General features: G+C 42.7%; 3 protein-coding genes across 10 annotated transcripts in view; 1 reads left to right on the top strand and 2 right to left on the bottom strand.

Annotated features, from left to right (window-relative positions):
- LOC142994641 (endonuclease V-like) overlaps positions 1 to 18,145 on the bottom strand; it is a 42,798-nt gene extending 24,653 nt beyond the window's left edge. For all 8 annotated transcript variants that reach the window (XR_012961423.1, XR_012961421.1, XR_012961422.1 and 5 more), the window contains exons 1-7: positions 18,022 to 18,145; positions 16,561 to 16,732; positions 13,618 to 13,752; positions 13,135 to 13,174; positions 12,595 to 12,707; positions 8,088 to 8,156; positions 7,233 to 7,361 (exon numbers count right to left, since the gene is read on the bottom strand). Coding sequence is in view for 5 of the 8 variants with exons in the window: in XM_076145431.1 (XP_076001546.1) it covers positions 7,233 to 7,361; positions 8,088 to 8,156; positions 12,595 to 12,707; positions 13,135 to 13,174; positions 13,618 to 13,752; positions 16,561 to 16,732; positions 18,022 to 18,056 (693 nt within the window). In the remaining 3 variants the exon portion in view is untranslated. The remainder of the gene's footprint in view (positions 1 to 7,232; positions 7,362 to 8,087; positions 8,157 to 12,594; positions 12,708 to 13,134; positions 13,175 to 13,617; positions 13,753 to 16,560; positions 16,733 to 18,021) is intronic.
- The window catches only part of dgke (diacylglycerol kinase, epsilon), a 181,387-nt gene that overhangs the window by 101,461 nt on the left and 61,326 nt on the right, over positions 1 to 18,600 (bottom strand). The window lies entirely within an intron of this gene.
- Positions 1 to 18,600, top strand: part of rasal3 (RAS protein activator like 3) — a 225,203-nt gene that overhangs the window by 165,091 nt on the left and 41,512 nt on the right. The window lies entirely within an intron of this gene.

Below are 18,600 nucleotides of genomic sequence, written 5' to 3'. Positions count from 1 at the left end.
TCTCAGGCCTTTTCCAGTGTCTCTACGTGTCTCTAAGTCTCTACACCTGATGCCACATGTCATCAGCTCAAACTATGACTTACCTTTAAAACATATGAATATTTAATATTTGTCACCAATGTCCTCAAAAACACAAGCTGTTAGACAGTGAGCAGACGTGTTTGTCTATTGTTGTGACCTTGAAGTGAAGATCAGACCAAGATTAATGCAGAAGTCCAAGAAATTCTAAAAGGTTCCCAGTCTCTTACTTTTGACTGTGTGTGTACTGGTGTGGCAACGTGTGTGTGGGTGTGCTGCATTTTCTTTCACTTTCCTGCACCAAGTAGGTTTTTTTTTTCTAGTCCAGTTTGTCCGTTTGTTAGCTGGTTATCTCAAAACGTTATTGACAGATTTCTAACAAATTTGAATGAACTCAAACGATGGTACAAGTCAGCCTGATGGGGGCGCTGAAACTAATAAGGACATCTCTGCTCTCGCCTCTTAGACTGGTTAGAATTCTGTATTATTACATGTACGCAGTAGTAGTAAGTAGTAAAGGGCTACTTTAATGTGAGTTTATCATTGAATTTCCTTTTTTCATTCAGTATTTAATAACAAAACACGCCTCATGTAAATATTTAAGAGAAAATAATTGAACAGACAGGAGCCATTCCTCACAATCAGCACTTGTTACTTTGGAGTACTTTTTACAGCTTATAGGCAGGAATTTGTAATGAGGTATTTTCCATCTATTAAAATTCCAGTGCAGAAAAGTTGTTGTAGCTTCGGACCTAACAAACCAACAAAATATACCATTTAAAGGAGAAATCTCTGGTTGTTAAAATATACCCTGCCTTTCCGCACCTGCACAAACAGTAAAACACACAGTAATCACTCTCAACACACACGCACACACACACAAATCTCACACACGCACCCCTCAATCTCTCCCCCCAGTCTTTCACTCTATACATGTATCATCTATCACTCACATTGAAATTCCATCTGTTTGTGCAATCTGTGCGCCCAGCTGTGGGCTTTGGCATTGTCTATCTTCACGGCGGATGTGTGTAAACGTATCGACGTGTTGTATGAGGAGATTGTAGCGCGGAGAAACAAATTGTCCAGTGTTAATGCTCATCGTTTACAGCTTTCATACATTTTTCACAGAGATGTATCTGTGTTTTCACATCAGGAGCACTTGAGTCGATCCTGATTTTCACCTGCGTTTTGTTCCCCTTGTTATTTATCCAGAAGTTGCATCTTGTGCTGCAGCGAGGCAGAGTTCAGTGTAGATTGTAACAAACAAGCCCCTCTAGCAGTGAGGATAACTCGTGATACGCCTGGAGAGAACCCCACCCTCCCCCCCTTCCCAATCACACTGTCAGACTTTAGGCTGCCTGCTGATTTGGTGTAATTCTGTAGCAACAAATTTTGCCAAATTGGAAGGACTGCACTGTTCAGGTATCTGCTGCAGACACAAACACATAGAGAGAGAGAGAGAGAGAGAGAGAGAGAGAGAGAGAGAGAGAGAGAGAGAGAGAGAGAGAGAGAGAGAGAGAGAGAGAGGGAGAGAGAGAGAGAGAGAGAGAGAGGGAGGGAGAGAGAGAGAGAGAGAAGAGAGAGAGAGAGAGAGAGAGAGAGAGAGAGAGAGAGAGAGAGAGAGAGAGAGAGAGAGAGAGCATAATTAGTGACTTCCGCTTGGTGCAAAGCACTCAGACAGAGACAGCAGAGTTTTGGCAAGAAGCTGTTATGTCTCAGCCAGTTCCTCAGAGTCCTATTACAAGTAGATGTCTTACCATCAGTGTGTGTGTGTGTGTGTGTGTGTGTGAGGAAGTGGGGTAAATGGATTTCAGCCTGGAACTAATGACCAATGGAGCTGATGACCAACGTGACTCAAGAATAATCATATGCTACAAAACACAAACCTTCAGCTAAAACACGCTCTAAAAACCGTCTACTGAACACACACACACACACACACACACACACACACACACAAACATCATTATTAATTATTCATTGCAGTTCTCATATCCACAGATTCAGAAAATGTAACTAAATATGAAATTTCCCCCCTGTTCAACAGTTTTCCAGGATTCAGTGTCGCTCTAATAGAAACTCAACTTTCACCAACTTAGGTTATTTCTTAAACATTTTCTTGGCAGTGATTACATAAAGAAAGTTTGGTTTCATTTGGATCCGTGTGATCTTGTAGGTGTTAATCAAGGACAGCGACAGCCCACGCAAAAAAAAACTTATTTGTCTTTTCTTAATGGGAGCAAAGAGACAAATGCTTTAACAATGTAATGACCTGCCAGGAGAAGAACACAGATAATGAGATCACTTTACTGCGAGTTGCACAAAGGCACCTCGAGCCTTCATCACGTCCAACCAGAGTCAACTAGGAACTCTGCTACAATAACAATCATATTTCACTATCCATGAATCCATATCACAGATTATAAAGTTTTACAAGCCTTCCATTTCCATATTGTGAGTTTACTTGTTTCAAATCAAACCTTGCTGTGTGTTTTGCCTGTCAGCCTCTGTGACCTTGATGAAGTGAACACTGGACAGTCAGTGAGTGAGGATTTAATGGTGTGTGAGAGTGTGACTGACGAACATGTGCGTGTGTGTGTTTTATCTATCCACTGTGAAACATCAGATTCTGCTGCAGTGCATTTACACATCAGCCCTCACTGCAGAATCCCACCATGATGTCATCCTCTCCTTTCATCTTCCTCTCGCCAGCCGTGGAAGCTCCTTTTTTTTTTTTTTTTCTTTTTGCAGGCGCGACATGCGAGCGTGAGGAACGTGTTAGATGGCAGCAACGAGAAAGAGAGAAGTGAAGAGAAACAGAAACAAAGCGGAGGGGAAGGCTAACGGTTCGGCGCGCGTTTGTGCGAGACAGAAAGTCGCAAAGCACAGGGACGACTTTCCTCTGACGTTCTGAATCCTGACACCTGGTACAGTTATGAGCCATCATTTGTGCAGGAAAACGCAGACTTAACCCTTTGTTCCTGTCCAGTCCAAACAATGTGTGCAATTGAAGCCAGGATGTGCTGCTTCTCTCAATTTCACATTATTGTCAAGTTACATATTGGACTGTTGTCAGAAAACACCATGGGGTTCACACAGCGCCAGACTGAACATGTCAGCAAGGTCAAACAAGATCACACACCACGACTGTTACTGGTCTGTTGTTTAGGGTTAAGCTACTCATGAAACACATATAGATAAAGATTTGGGACTGTTCATTCAGTTGTTTAGTCAGTTTATTTAAATATAAAGCTTTAATTTGATCTCCACACATTCCTGTACTGTGGATTGATCTCTCTCTCTCTCACACCCACACATCCACACACACACACACACACACACACACACACACACACACACACACACACACACACACACACATACACACACACACACACACACACACACACACACACACACACACACCCACACCCACACCCACACCCACACCATTTATAGTTTGTAAACAGGAGTCTGGGTATGGCTCAGTTTGTTCCCCTGTCTGTCATCACGTGTGCCGTATCTGCCACCCACCCTGCTCCTCCGGTGCCCGGGGTGATGCCATTCTCATGAATACGAAGCGTTACTGCCCGAATACATTAGCCACGGCCGTGTCCTTATCTTACCCTCGCAGCCCTTTGCTCCTCTGATTGTGATCCAGCGGTGAACCGCCGTCACACACAGGCTGAACCACAATTGCACCATAACATATGCTCTGCACCCGCAAAACTGGCAACCTTTAGCATCCTGATGCCAACCAGCTGTGCTGCTCAGCCAGGTCCGAAGTCTCTCATTACAAGGAGATGTCTTCCCCTGTGTGTGTGTGCGTGTGTGTTTGTATCGGTATGTATCTGTAATTGGATGCCTGGATAAAATGAAGGGGGCATATACCAAACACACACACACACACACACACACACACACACACACACACACACACACACACACACACACACACACACACACACACACACACACACACACACACACACACACACACACACACACACACACACACACACACACACTTTCCGCTTCAGTTAGATCACATTAGGCACATTTCATGCAGACGAGTGTGTTGGTTATTAGGGAGTGTTTGGAGCGTATAAACATCAAATCCTGGTCTACAAAATCAGAATAAGCCCTTATCCTATACCGATAAATATCCGGAATCCATGCCATACTAACACCTTATCCAGGTTTCTGATCATGCCAGGTACAGGTTTGTCTTCAGCTCAACTCAAACACACGATGTAATATTGATCTTTATGCTGATGTGACAGTCTGACACCGCTAATGCAGTGGGAAACTGATAAGCTCCTCTCATCTTCCATTACTGAGATGGAAACCAAATCCAGCAGCGTTAGAATGCAGCTAGACTCACTCGGGTAAGTAACCAAGGTAACTCAGTCTGAGAAGAATGAACAACAGCAACTGTTACAAGGGAAGGACGACAAAGCTGCGAGAATGTGTAGAAAGTATGGAAGTATGAAAATACAGAGATTCAGGCCGGTGCTGATCTGCATGGAGTCTGTTGCTCAGAGGTCAGAGGTCATTAACACTGAGCCAGGAATGTAAACAGCAGTACTTTAATGATAAGAGCAGACTAAAGAGGCTCACCAATATTATCACTGCTGTTGCTATTGTAACACACATAGATTTAGTTTCAGCTGGCACCAAACTCACCACAAAAGGAAATAATGTGTGTATCAATGCTGGGAAGACAGGAAATACGTTCTAGCTCCTTTCCACCACACACACACACACACACACACACACACACACACACACCATAATCAGGCTACCCTGTGTTCTCGGCAAGCATCAGAGAAATCAGGACACTTATGGGTTCAGACACGTCACCCAATCACAACAGGAAGACATTTGGTTCCATCCCTAGTCTGGAGAGAGAGACAGAGAGAGAGAGAGAGACAGAGAGAGAGACAGAGAGAGAGAGAGAGAGAGGAGGACCACAATACAACTTTCACATCATTTGGAAAGTCTTCCTATCAGACTGACAGCCAAGTCTTTTCTGTGTTACCTAGAGAGTGAGGGACACGAGAGACACGAATCTGGCTCCATCTACAAAGGAGTGTGTAAACATCGAGTTCAGCTTAGAACGCGACAGCCACCAGAAGTGGATCTGTGAGGGGGGTTTCTCCCTGTGATGTCAGCGATAAAAGAACTAGGGAAAGCCTGCGGGAGAGACAGAGAGAGGACACCAGGCAAAAGTGAGAGAGAGGGAGAAAGAGAGAGAAGGAGAGAAAGAGAGAGGAAGTGATGTGGACGTCAAAGAGAGAAAAGAAAATGAGCTGGACAGAGGCTGAAGCACAGGCACATGGGGACAAAGAGTGATTGGACAGAGGCCGGTGAGCCTTGTTTGGTTCTGATGTCCAGATTCAATTTCTGTTCCTCATTTCACGCCCCCACCCCATCCCCTCCTCCCCCTCCCCCACCTCCACTTCAATCCACCCAGACACCCGCCTTCTCCTACACGCGTCAGAAACCCATCGACCCAAACCTGTGATGAAATAAACACACAGACACACACACACACACAGGAGGGGATGAGATAAGCACTGATTCAAAAAATATATTCATATTTTAAGATCTCTCTCTCTCGCGCTCTCTCTTGCTCGCTCTCCCTCTCTCTCTCTGTGGGTGTGTGTGTGCTCAGTTTGTTAGACATGAATGCCTACAGAACAGCGTGAGAACAGCACAGCCTAGTGGCAGATATGAGAAGAGCCAGACTTAGAACTTAAAATAGTCACAATGGAAAGAGAAATGGAAAGAGAAAATGCTCTAATACATTAATTTGATAGTACTTAAGACATTTGAAGCCAATTATCGTGAGCAAACAGCAAAACTATTAACAGAACAGTTAAGAGCTCATTTTTAAGTAACTGATGCGACATTAACATTATTCCCCCAAGTTTCGGAGTCGGACTAAACTCTTGTACGTGCTCATTTAGCAAAGGGAAACCTAATTAAGAGTCTGTGTGTGCATCTGCTGGTGTGCCTTGTTTCATAATTTCTCAGATATAATTTCTCCTGTTTGTCCTACAGGGCTTAACCAACAAATATCAAACTTTCCCTCTGTTTCCCTGGTGCTGTTTTTTCAAAGTCAACACATTTCTCTTCAGACTTAAATGCACACTAACTTTGACCCTGCTTGTATTTTTGTGCATTTCCACATAATGTCTTTTAGCCTAAATGTTGTTATGACACATCGTTTTCGGCCCTTTCGGTGTTGTTTGTTGCTGTGTTCTCACCATCATTGTCCAGCTGAACCACAAATCATCACAGGAATGTAAATTCTGGCTGAAGCAGGTTTTCCTCTCAGATTTGAATGAATTTGGCAGAGGAAGTATAGGAAAATAGCAGCTGCTGATACATATCGTCCAATATTCATGTGCAAATATAATTTGGGTTATTTTGAATTTGGCTGATACCGACACCTGATACCATCTGACAAGTTTGTCGGCATGTAAGAAGGTCATTAAGAAGTGTATTAAGAATTCCTCATTCATTTGGCACTTTTACACAGAGTTACACTTTCCCCGTGTGCCTTTGGTTTTCTACTCTACCCGGTGCAGAAGTACCCGGTGGGGTTATATACTGGGCTCAGAGGCAGAGGAGAGGCACGTTAGGACAGCTGGAACACATGAAAACAAATTCATATCTCCAATTAGATGAGAATCATGTTTGATTTCTGTGAATAAATGCCAACCTGTTTGTAGTTCACGTCACATTCACACAGCAAATGTTGTCTCACGCGTCTCTCTCTAAATGTTTGCGATTGTATAATACATCTGACAAGTTGATGTGTAGACAGTGTGTGTGTGTGTGTGTGTGTGTGTGTGTGTGTGTGTGTGTGTGTGTGTGTGTGTGTGTGTGTGTGTGTGTACCTCAATATCTGATCATAATACATCTGATGAACTTCAAAAATTAAATGAAAAAATTAAAAGTGGATAGAAGACTCACTTTGGTATGGGATAGCGTGTGCAGATGAGTGAAAACAAATATTTAAAGACACAGTGACACAGCAATAACCTTTTTGACTTCTTTCACATGGCGTAGTTTTTCCAACATTAACTGGATACTTCGGCAGAATCATGACACCATAAAAGACGTCATGAATGAGACTTACTTGGTTAAATGAAGATGACGTGACATGAATAAGTTGTGGCTGTAAAAAAGTGTGTGTGTACCTGTCTGATGGGCTCAGGGACTCTGTAGCGGCAGCAGGTGTGTGTGAGGCGGACAGCTGTGTCCAGACTGATCTTGTGGCCAACAGACACATAAACCGGCTTAAAACTTTTGTCCGAACTCCGCAAAGCCTGAACAAAGACATAAAAAAGAGAGTGAGACAAATACGCACAGTCAGCAGCTGCTGGTCTAATACGTTTCTCTCGCTCTTATTCTGATATCAATACATTTTTAGTACCTCCACCGAGGAAGTTGTGATTTTCAATCATTATTGTTTGATTGTTAGAGAATATATCAAGGACTACATAATGGATGTTATGAAAGGTGGCAAACGAAAACTGACAGAACCACAAAGAGTAAAATGTCTTCTTCTTCTGGCATTCCTAAGTTCAATGCAAACCATCAATGAACACAAATCTTGGAACCTAAAACAAACTGTTCACAATTTTGAATTTCTTGTCTGCCACACATTTTTTAAACCAAATTTGATACGTACTTCTTTCAAGTATTTACAATCAACAATTGGTAAATGGTTTTCCCCAAATCAAAATCCATCAGTAGGAGGCAGCATTATTTAACACTGTGTTTTTTAAGTCCTGGCTTTATGGATTTCTATCAAATTCTACAACTACTACTTCTTTTAAGTTACATACAGTAGCTTTCACATCCATAACTCAGTGGTCGCAAAGTTCAGCCTTATACAGCCATAATATTGCAAGGTAGGATTCTGGTATTATCTCCAAAAAGTGATGTTTGCTATCAGCCACTCAGCATGAGTGTATGATGCTGTGTGTTTTGATCCAGAGTGTGTGTGTGTGTGTGTGTGTGTGTGTGTGTGTGTGTGTCCTTTCACATACTTTTCCGAGCACTTTGCCTGAGGCAGCTGTGAGTGGGAAGCTGTCTCCTCCTTTCTGAAGAGCAGCGATCTGTAGAAACAAAGAAAAATCCCATTCAGTAAATTATACAGCAAAACAAACCGACTAAACCTCCTGTAGAGTTCCAACACTCATTTAGACACTTTCTCTATAACAAAAAAAACAAATACATTTTATACCTTAGAATCTGCTTGACATGTTTGGCACATTTAGAAACTTTGGGCTCCTTAGTAGAGTTTAGTTTGACATTCTGTATACAGGGAACCTCTTCATTCTGTGTTGCTTCTTCAGTCTGCATGGCACACGGTCATCATGATGGCCAAGCCGCTCCTTACCTTCATCACTTCTGTCTCTCAAACATGTCAATATTCACTGCCTAACATCAGAGAGCAGCAGTGACCAGAGCAGCACCTATCTACAGTATAAGTGCGTCCCTCAGTCCTGTCGCCCTCTCTGTCACGAGCTTGGAACCGTACCTGAGTTATGTTTTGGTGCTGGACTGAGTCACGCACAAACAGCCTTGTTGTTCTTTCAAAAATCACCTAATTTCTTCTAAAGAACCTAAAGTTTCCCTCTCACAGTCAGTGCAAAGTCAGCTGCACTGAAGTGGGCTGGTGTTGACAGGTGTGCTGTGGGTTACAGGCCAGAGCGATGAATGGAGCTTAGCCTCCGTGATGAATGGGTTGTCTGCTCTACTATGACTGATTACAGCAAGCAGCCAGCGGGGAGACAGCAGGGGCTGCTCGGGGCCCTGGATCCTGATTGGGATGAGGCCAAAAGTGTGTGTTGAACCCGGTGTGCGTTTGTCTGTGTGTTTAGAAGTTTGGCTCCTATGTAGCCAGGACGGGACTGGAGCCAGAACAGGCCAAGTCAGAAAGACAGAGCGAGTCATCAATAACACACTGGTTTGACTTGCAGCCAGGTAATCAGTGAAACAGAGACAAAGACAGAGACAGAAAGACACACTCACAAAGAGAGAGAGAGAGAGAGAGAGAGAGAGAGAGAGAGAGAGAGAGAGAGAGAGAGAGAGAGGTTTGATTCATGCAATGGAGAGAATTGTGAGGGAATGAAAGAGTTGGTGATTAAGCATTGAGGGAGCAACAAAGAGAGAGAGAGAAACTCCAGGTCAACACAGAAAAGAGGAAAGACCAAGGAATTAAATGGACAAGTATGGATTTCTCTTCTGTTTTGAGCGTCAAGAGAAGAAAGGAAACAGGAGGTTTTATTTCCTCTCTTCCATCCTTTTTATTCCTGTTCAAGCATGAGACAGGCACCTACAAAGTCACACACTGTCCTATTAAACCTCTTTTCAAGCACACACACACACATACGGCTGTCATATAAAAAAAAATCATAAAGTGAGCTGTGGTGAAGTTGTACGCGGTGATGCATTTCAGACTACGGGGTTAAAACGTAAAACACAAAGACAGACTTAAAAGTGTCGGCGGCTCCGTTCCCTCATTCATAAATGCCTCTTTTATGTTGAAAGAGGCATTTTCACTCTCAGTCTGATGGGAAATTTCACCAGCATGAAATCTGAGTGGCACCGTTCTTCCACCTCAGTGTGCTGGGACTTCCTGTAGTGTCTGGATCGTCCAACCAGCAGCTTACAAGCTACATGTTGTCAATACAGTTGATTTGCACTTTAGCCGGTCAGCAGCCTCTGGTCAGGTTAGGGTCCAAGTCTATCCAGGTTACAGTCGAATTCAGATTGAGTTCAGAGTAAAAATCTCTGCTCTGTGTCTCTCAGGTGGAGTTGGACTACGATCGAGTCAAAACGGTTCCAAAGAGCAGGTTGGGGTCAAAACGGTCTCTAATGACAGTCATTTACATTAGTGTGTCACATTTTTGTATCAGTTCCAGTATATGCACCTGTGTGTGATAACTTATTTTCCTTGTTTGATATGCAACCTTCAGAAAGTCCTCTTATATTGCATATTAGTTTTTAAATGGGAAATCTCTGCTGGAAGGGTTTATAAACGTGCGCTAATATGTTGGCTATGGCAGCATATCACTTGTCATTGGTATGTGTGCTTAGAGTGGCGCAGTGATAGGTAATCTTATTGCAAAATTGCTGTCGTTCTATAATTTGGTTAACAGCCTGATACGGCTCTTCTTTCCAGGATTAGTTCAAAACTAATTTCCAACCATTCCAATCAAATGCCGTAAGTGCACAAGGTGTCACGATTCATAGAGTCTCTGGAGAGTGAGAATCACATCAGGGGGAAGAGAAACAGAGCGATACAGTTTCATGCGCTGCCACTGAACCAAAGCTACCAGCCTAAGCCCCGGTGAGTCTGTGTGGATCTGTACCGCTTACGCCACCCGATACCGGAGATGAACACGTCTGAGCCATGAGATTTGGGCGCAGAGATTGTTTTGAGCAGATATGTGAGACAGCGTCCATGGAGGCAAACATTTCCCCTGTAAACAAAGAGGCTGGATGTCTCTCCAGGGCCACAGATCTACATGTTTTGGCGCCAAAGCCACTAAACACTGGCTGAGGGAGATGGAGCGACTCCTACAGAGATTGAATTAGCCGGTTACATAACTACATAAAGAAACAAGAGTATTCACCTGCTAACATGAGATATGATGGTTGCCGGAGCCGTCCATTCACATATTCTCACATTATAGCTGGGATCCGTATCTTATTTTTGTTATTTACTGCGGTTCTCTTTTGTTTTATGCCTCAGTCTTGTTTCTCTGCGCAACAGCTCATTGCCTCCTGGCTGACAATGGCACTAAAGCCTGTTCAGAGTAGGGCTGATGCACAGAAAGGCTGGGAACTCTCTGCTGTTATGTTGTTTCACACGCTGTAATCTATAACATCATGCAGGTAGTGGGTTTGGAAACATTTTGCACATTGTGTAAAAGTAAGTTGTGTTCCAGCCCTAAATGTGCTCAGCTTGATGTCTTCTTTTTATATATGTGAGGCTGTTAGTTATCACGCACAGAGGAGGTTTTTGGTGGGTAGTGGTATATTTGCATATTCATAATGTCTGCTACTGTATTATCCATAGGAAGAATGAAGAGATGTGCTTTTAATGCGGTTAGTTTAATGTGATGTCTAACTAATGGATGGACATTAATAAAGACCCTGCAGGGGCGACGTCTTCCTTTGGGGCTGGATTCAGCTCATTACAGTCACCTAACAGTTTCAAGGTTGGGTTTAAAGTAAATGCGTCTCCGGTCCACATGTCCCAATAACTTGCTACAGTGCGCACAGAGAAATATATTCTCTTCTCGCATTACTTCAAAGGCAAGTGCGAGCAATAGTGTGTGCACAGTGGCTTGGATTGGCTAGGATCGACTTTTGTTTATCCCCTAATTCAGACGCTTGTTAATTTGGCAGATTCAACTTTTACTTGTTTTGTTCCTTCTTCAACAGGTCACTAAGGATCCAGACTGAAACTAAATGAAAATTTGCATATTAATGAAATTCAGACTCGGCTTCCCAATAGTATACTTTGACTAATAGGTATTTGTTCCGGCTTGATTTGTATTCAAAAGGCGACGTGAGCATGAGCTACACACGGAGGCTTTGGCTTGCAGTGGAAGTGGCACTGTCAAAATGGCATACACACCTCAAACACACATATTCACTCACAGATATCGCACATATTCACAGTGTGCACTCACACTCAGGCCCACGAGCAATTGAGGATGCTGTCCTTTGTTCCTCCCTGACATTTCTTTGCTTCTTTTTTTTTTGTAGAAGAAGAATGCACTTTGCAATAAACGATGGAGGAAAACAGATTACACTTTCCCAACGTTAAATACTTCCATTCATCCACTGAAACTGCTTGTCAAGGTCGGCCGCTTTTACAAAGAGCCACTTTTGTACACAGCAAGCAGGGACACAGTGAAAGTAAGTAGCACATCACTTTTTCTGTTCTTTGTGTCTACGTCTTATGTAAGCCTCGGTGTGTTCGAAGGAAAAAACCTTTGCTGCTGCACAGAGAGGAAAAGCAGATGTACAGATGTGTAGAATGCTGGCGGTGCAGAAAGGTTAACAAGTAGTTTGAGGTGCGCTATTGTGTGTGTGGGGGGGTGAGGGGTAGTACAAGGTTTTGAATACACCAGCTTCATTCTGTTTGGAGGAGCTGTGTCTGACTAAGAGACCTGCGATGCTCCTCAATGTTCAGAATAATAAGAAGTCCATATAGGACTCAGCTCAGGAAGCGGTTTGAGTCCCCATATGGACCAAAAAAGTGGACTGGCAGCTGGAGAGGGCACAGCTGAGGTGCCCTTGAGCAAAGGCACCGGACCCCCAAACTGTGTGTGTGTGTGTGTATGTGGTGTGGTGTGTGTGTGTGTGTGTGTGTGTGTGTGTGTGTGTGTGTGTGTGTGTGTGTGTGTGTGTGTGTGATATGTAAGAGGGGAACAAATTTCAGATGACATGTTTGCATGATAACGTGTTTGCATGTGATTTGAACCAATAAAGTTTCTTGTTTCTCCTATTTCTACTTAGACTATGAGGTCTTACCTGGGATTGGTGCTCCTGACTCTTGAACACACCCTGCACCTGCAGCAGGTTCTTAGCCACGCCTACACAGGGCAGCCCAGACAGCACGCCAAGATGACACGCCAAGCCAAACTCTGCAAGGTCAGAGAGGAAAACGTGGCATCAGCACCACAGGACTGATGTGATGTAATGTGAATGCAGACAGCGTTCACACACAGGAGGAGGAGGAGGAGGAGGAGGAGGAGGAGGAGGAGGAACTGTGGTTGAGTGAGTTTCTTTATATTAAGATAATAATAATATAAAAAGCAGTTGAAAAAACTGCAAGCACGGCATGGTTCTGTGTAAAATACTGAAAATGCAGTGGTAAATAATTTAAAAATCCCCAAAAAATTATGTGATTTCTATGTATGCATTGTTTTATTACAATTTCTCATTTTTATATGACTTAACCCAAAATGTCTTGTCTGTCTGCATGTAGATTCACAACTAGATCATATAGAATTGAAACCTCCATGTCCGTCTATCAGTCAAGCAACTCAATCTAAAATGGTAGTGACTTACCTCTGTAGTGGAAAAGACCATTCCCATCCACCAGCACCACCTGTTGACAGGACAGGCAACTGCAACATGAGAAACCTACTATGCAACTCCCATCACATAAGGAAGGTTTAAAAAGCAACTTTTCAAGAGCAAATGTCACAAATGCTCTTGTTGAAGGAAGTCTATGGTTTATTTATGAATCACCTAAGTGTGCGGGGGATTAATGATGCAGTTAATCAAATGGCTGCAGGCAGTTAAATCCATTTTAGCGAGAAAATACGCATCAATCCACTCCAGTTTGAGTCACAAGTGCAATAAAAGTATTTTCGGTGTCCAAAGTATGCTATTAATGATGGTACTTTTTAAACATGAATCACCAATAGATTATACAATAGAGCTGCATGAGATTCTGCGCCATCCATATATTTAACAATATGAATAAATGTACACGGGAAGGGAATAACATTAACATGAAAAAGACGTGTGTGTATGTGTGTGTGTGACCTGTGGCAGTAGCTCAGGCTGGTTCTTCTCCAGCCGCTGCAGGGCCTCCAGGAGGAAGGGGGTCTCTCTGAAGGCCAGGAAGCCGGCTATGTAAGGGGCAGTGAGGGCCACCATCTGACTGTCATCATACAGCACCTGGAAGAGGAACGAGAGCCCAGTTTGAACCCCCTGACCTTCGCGCACATGCAAATCCAAATTTGTCACATTTTACGCCTTGTGAGAGATGTAATCGGCTTTATCCAGGCTTCCAGGTCTTTTACATGGACTCTGAATACACCAGACATCAAAATGTCCTCATCCTGCACTGAGACGAGCCCAAGGAGCTTTCACGCCAAATGTTTTCTGGGTAGAATCTGTAATGAGGAATATCATCTGCCATTCAGCGGATGTCATATTGTTACAGCGGTGACCTTCATCCTTTGAGGCAGATACGGCTGCGGTAAAAAAGTTACAGCATGTTTATGAGCCGGTTTCATTCAAAACTTTCAGTATTTGCACCTTTACTGGTACTCTGAGCTCAGGACCTGTTCCTTACTGATCATTTCACACACAGCTTCCATTGAAAGAGCATTGATAGAATTTCAATTATAGTATTTGCTTAAGGATATACAATCAAACATACAATGGTATGTGCTTGGAAGTGTCTGAAACTGCCTCCTTGAATACAAACCGCACAGACAAGGATGAAAGAGAAATTTACTTTTGAAATCTCCCCCTCTTCACCTTTAAGAGTGCTTTTGATTTTTGACATTACATTACAATCATTTTGGCAGACGCTTTTATCCAAAGCGACTTACCACCCTTCGCAGAGGGGGGAGCAATTGAGAGTTCGGTGCCTTGCTCAGGGGCACCTCGGCAGGGACTCGAACTGGCGACCCTCCGGTTCCCAAGCGGAAGCTCTACCCACTGAGCTCCTGCCTCCCTTAGTATTAGTACAAGCCATTTGTACAGCGTCTGCTACAGCCACACAAGCCAAGTTCTTTCCAAGTATTGAATAGTGTGTGTCCTCCCATGAGAGTTAATTGAAAGCAACCAGGGGACAAAGTCATTACTGCACAGGCTATTCTAAACAGCATTTCCTCATTATTACAGAAATGGTTCATCTATCAACAAAGTAAGCCGGCAAACGTTAACGTTAACATTAATTTTCCAGGCTTTGCTGCACAATGTGTCAGCAGCTCCGACACACAGCAGGGTGGAGGTATTCTCTTGAAAAACAGTTTTAATTGATTTAATTCTGCCACTTTTTGGTAAACAATATTAAAATTCCTCACAGCTATTACCAGGGGCATCAGTTAAGTGACTACAAGACGCGTTTAACAAACTAACCATTAACATTCAAACGCCCCGTCAGGCTACGATGGTTTTAAGGTCAGAGAAAGCAACACTGTCTGCTGTTGCTTTAGTAACTCTTAAGCGTGTCATGAATTTTTTTTGTATTAAAATTTTCTCATGTTATTATATTACAGCCACTGGGTTATTAACTATTTAACAGAACTACATTTACAAACGTTAATTAAATAGTTTGTCTTCATGGAGATTGGGGTTTTGACAATTTACAGTATCATCCACATTAAACTGTAAATCCATACCAAAACTGCATTCTAGGCCACAGAGTTTGAAGACGGAGAAAAATATGGGACCAAGTACAGAGCCCAGGGGAACCCCGAACCTCTTCAAACTGATCTGGTATCTTTTTGTGTATTAGGGGAGCCTAGTAGATGAGAATGGGTGATAGAACGGTGGCTTTTTATAGGAGCCGGGCAATGTAAGTCTTTTATGTCTTCACCATTACATGTCTGATACAACTAAATATTTCTTCTCTTGGTTTTTGTGCCTAACAGCACATAGAAATTATAAAAACATTCATAGGATCTTGATCCCACTGTCACCTGCAAGCAGCATGCAGTTTTAAAGGGGGGATACAGTAAATATTGTTTTTCGCCTCCACAAAAACACCAAAATATAACAGCAGTGGGTTCATACCTGCTGTTGATCAATAGCAGTGACTCAACAATTACTTCACTAGCTTGACATTTCTGCCGTTACAAACTCTCTTTGCAACCCTACCGGCACTGCCCTGCACTGAGTTTGAGAAATCCATTTACCACATCTTCTTTTTAACAACCGAGGGAGGACAGTGCCAGAAAACCGGGCTTCGCTCGATACTACAGAGGTGTTGCACTAAAGGTCTTGTTCTCAAGATGAAGTTTGCATCCTGGTGTCTTCTTTTCATCACCAAATGAATCCGTAAGAAACCAAAGATCTGTCACCAAACATACGCATGATTCCGAAACAGCAAAATATTGTTTCTGTTGTAAAAATGTGATTTCTGTACTTCCAGGGGTCATGAGGGTATGGCGAGGTTCTTTAAGCCGGAGATGCAGCGCTGTTACCACTTATCAACACAAGAGGTCATCATGGACCCATTTATTAATTCCCTTCATTTACTGCTTGTGATGTAATGATGAAACAAAAGCCATTCTACACAGCAGCAGTGGAAGCAATACTAAAATCTTGATGAAGTAACACTACAGTGGGCTCATACTTCACTACAAGTGCACTTGCTGGTAGGTAAATGGTACTAAAGTGTCAAAAGTAAAAGTTCTCATAGTGAAGGATGGTCCCTGTCGGAATGTTGAATAATTGATTGACCAACATGTGGTAATGTATTAATAATGAACAAGCCCCCAAACAGGAGAAGGGGAAACATTAATCAGTTAAATGCTTAGAAACGCCTCTCCAAATTCGCCAAACTCTTTAGATACCGCTATGCTATCAGTATAGAACATGTTGGATGTTATCTGTAAATAGCAAATGAAGTACTAACTATAGCTATTAGATAAATGTAGTGGAGTAAAGGTTTAGTATCTCTTTCAGAAAAGCGCTATAATTCAAAATGGTACAACCGTAAGTAGATGTGCAGTAGTTGAGTGGGCTCACCTCCAGGTCAGGGTAGCTGAGGACCACGAGCTGAGCGCAGGCCTTCACCTCGTCCCCTTTGATGAAAGACAGATCGACTCCGCCGACTCGTTGCAGGCCAGAGAAGTCTGGACTCCTCTGCCAGTCCTCCGTGTCCTCCTCCACCACCTGCTGTCTCAGACGAGCCTGTTCACTGCAAACACAAGAAAACACTTTCACACAGCTGGAAGACCTGACTCACCTAACAACATGATCCATTGAAAGTCAAAGGTCCACCTTGTTTGACCATCCTGCTTATCTTCTCATCAGTCCTGTCTACTAACCTTGGACAGAGGAAAGCAGGAAGAAGACAAAACATCCACTTGTGGACATTTCAACTGGTTCCTTCACTTTACTCCATCGTTGTACTCTCCTCACTGACTTTGATCATTTTAGATCTCCTTCCGCTTTGAGGAGTCGAGATCCTTCAAGTCTCTCAGTGCTAAATTGCTGCAATAAATGATATCAAATCAATGTTTCTAAGTATTGAAATATGAGTTATGAGTTAGTTAATGTAAAGGTTTTCATTGTAAATTACCTACACAAGAACATGTTTGCATTATGGTAACTATCAGGGTCAATACAAATAAACTGACATCACTACAAGATGCATCCGTTGACCCACGCTTTATGCCAGCACGCTCTGATGACGTCCAGACTCCGCTTCACTCTTACAGATGCAGAGCACCAAATCAAATGTGCCGAGACATAATGTTAAATCATGATGTCGTCAGTGGCCTTTTCACAGCACACTCACAAATCAAATCAGCACTGAGGAGGCTGGCTGGCACAAAACCACATCAGCTGGCAAAGACTTAGAGCAGAACACAGACAAAAACAAGAGCTGCAGCATCTGCTAGTGTCTCGCAGAGCACTTTTATTTATTTGTTTGTTATTGTACGAGGCTCTGCTTCAAACTAGCTCATTATAACAAGCAACAAACTGCTTTTAGAAATAATACTTATTTTTTCCATTCATCGATTATAGTTGTTAATGCCTAATATCACAATTTACCACAATGAGCAAACAGCTGCATTCTGAAACTCATGCAGGAGATACAGACAACCACAGTGCAGATAAAAAGGGTTTGAACCAACAATCAATGGATCAATAACTTAATCGATCAATCAATCAGGATGTCCTCAAATCCAACCAGACTCCTGCTGCTGTTTCAGGACAGATGATTAAGCTATATGACGACATTTATTGTTTTAGTTATTCTATAGCTCTATTACGGTAATGGCGATTGTCTTTAAATATTCAATGCGTAAGAGACAGTTGATGTATTGTGTATTAAACCGTTCAAGTGTGTATAATATGGCGCTGTGTTTATATGGAGTGTAATGAATAAGACCCTGCGGGTTACTCAGCTTGTAAACACAGGCAGCGTGTTTATTTCTGGCTGATTTGAGTTGAGATAGATGATATAAACATAACTCTGACCTCTCCCATTGCTTCACTAAATCCTCCGTGGGCATTGGAACACTGTCAGTCGGTCGGGGAGACACTTTAAAGAGCAGGAAGAAAAGAGAAATGAGAAAACACACGACAAGAAGGGTTCTTCCGTGTTCTGACGTCACGTCGAGGGCGGGGCTTGCGTGTGGTGCTAGGTTTGGTGATACGGCATTTGTCTCCATCTAGTGGTTGAGGGAGAAATTACAGTGAGCGGTGGAAAGTGAATACACTACTGTACTTTGATCTCTTTTTCTCTTCCTCTTCAGCATAGTTGGGTCACTTTTGATGTGCACGACGAGACAAGTTAAGTTCCCTTTCAATGTCTGACTAGAAAAAACAAAATTACAAAGTTAAGCATACGGTGAGAAACACTTTCTTAAATCAACAACAGTGATGCCATCAAACTAACAAATAAGTGATGTCATCCATCCTCACAAATAATGGCCAGTCACATCCATTTATAAGCAGGTTTGTGTTGAACGGTTTGGGTTATTTCTGTGGAATAAGAGGATTGTTAGGAGTCAACAATGTAAATTTGCGTGTGATATTGTGTCCACTTCTACTTTT

This window comes from Genypterus blacodes, unplaced genomic scaffold (assembly GCF_046128005.1).
Source record: "Genypterus blacodes isolate CSIRO-AG114 ecotype Tasmania unplaced genomic scaffold, CSIRO-AGI_Gbla_v1 ptg000030l_1, whole genome shotgun sequence".
In the NCBI taxonomy this organism is placed as follows: Eukaryota; Metazoa; Chordata; class Actinopteri; order Ophidiiformes; family Ophidiidae; genus Genypterus; species Genypterus blacodes.
The sequence above is the reverse complement of the archived record's forward strand: the minus strand, read 5'-3'. Positions and strand labels throughout refer to the sequence as shown.